Source organism: Fulmarus glacialis, unplaced genomic scaffold (assembly GCF_000690835.1).
Source record: "Fulmarus glacialis isolate BGI_N327 unplaced genomic scaffold, ASM69083v1 scaffold27577, whole genome shotgun sequence".
NCBI lineage: Eukaryota > Metazoa > Chordata > Aves > Procellariiformes > Procellariidae > Fulmarus > Fulmarus glacialis.
This window is the reverse complement of record NW_009224239.1, coordinates 1,725-3,012: the sequence shown is the minus strand read 5'-3', so window position 1 is coordinate 3,012 and position 1,288 is coordinate 1,725. Positions and strand designations below refer to the sequence as shown.

General features: G+C 62.0%; 1 protein-coding gene across 1 annotated transcript in view; it reads right to left on the bottom strand.

Moving 5' to 3' along the window:
- The window catches only part of LOC104079912 (FERM domain-containing protein 6-like), a gene marked incomplete at both ends in the record, with an annotated part of 4,507 nt that overhangs the window by 1,805 nt on the left and 1,414 nt on the right, over window positions 1-1,288 (bottom strand). The window contains 1 exon segment of the mRNA XM_009582102.1: window positions 926-1,157. Within this exon segment, the coding sequence (XP_009580397.1) occupies window positions 926-1,157 (232 nt within the window).

Sequence of the window (1,288 nt, the reverse complement as noted above, 5' to 3'; positions counted from 1 at the left end):
GTCGGCACACGGCAGTCTGCACCCCAACCCTCCCCGGGGTGCCCTGACCCCCCTGGGAAGGGCACGGCCCCCCACCCCCGGCACCCAGGGGCACTGTCACCCAAGCCCAGCGGGGTGGCACACCAGGAGCCAGCCCCGTCCTGGTGGCATTTGGGGATGGTGAGGTGGGGCGGAGAGTCTCAAACCTGCTGTGCTCTGTGCTGTGCCATCCCTCCAAAGGAGGATGAGGAGGAACAGGAGGAAGAGAAAGGAGGAAGAAGAGGAGGAGGAGGAGGAGGAAAAAGAGGGGGAGAAGAAGAGGAGGAGGAGGAGAAGGAAGGAGAAGGAGGAGGAAGAGGAGGAAGAAGAAGAGGAGGAGGAGGAGGAGGAAGAAGAGGAGGAAGAAGAGGAGGAAGAAGAGGAGGAGGAGGAAAAAAAAAGAGGAGGAAGATGATGACAATAAGGAGGAACAAGATGAGGAGGGAGAGGAGGAAGAAGAGGAGGAGGAGGAAGAAAATGAGGAGGAAGAAGAGGAGGAGGAAGATGAGGAGGAGGAGGGGAAAGAGAAAGATGAGGAGGGGAAAGAGGAAGACGAGGACGAAGATCTTAAGTTTGCACAAGGGCTTTCTGAACTTGGAGATGGGACACAGGACACTGGGAAGCACTGCATTGAGGCACTGGGAGGAACTGGGCCACCAGGGACCTCAGCGGGGCTTGTGCCCATCCCTAAGCAGCCGGGGGGGGTCTGTGGGCACCCACTCCAGCCAGGAGAGGGTTTGCTCCTCGGGCAGAGCCAGGGTGCACCGACGCACGGTCGAGGGGGGACGTGGGGGAAGCCCCCCCCAACACGCTCCCAACGCAAGGACCAGGCGCTCGTGCAGACAGAAAAGCCGGGTGGGAGCCCGGCACCGGTGGGATTTGCGCCCCGGCGGGGGGCGGGGGGCACCTACCCTCGTTCTCCTCCAGCTTGCGGACCTGGCGCAGGACGGGCTGCAGGTTCATGTAGAGCCGGTGGCTGCTGCTGAGCAGCTGCAGGAGGTGGCGGGAGCGCAGCGGGCAGCCCGTGTAGTAGATGAGTTTCCTGGCCGAGGGCAGCCCGTCCGGCAGGATCTCAAACTTCTTGCCCTGCGTGGGAAAGGGGGAACATCAGCTCCGGAGAGAAAAATACTCTAATACACCTATTAATCCCCCCCCAGCTTGCAATCACCCCGCTTGAGGTCTGTGCCACACCATCCCGTGCCCAAATCAGAGCCCAGGAGCGACGCGGGCAGAGATGCGCTGCCTGGGGCTGGCGGCACGCACCACGCAG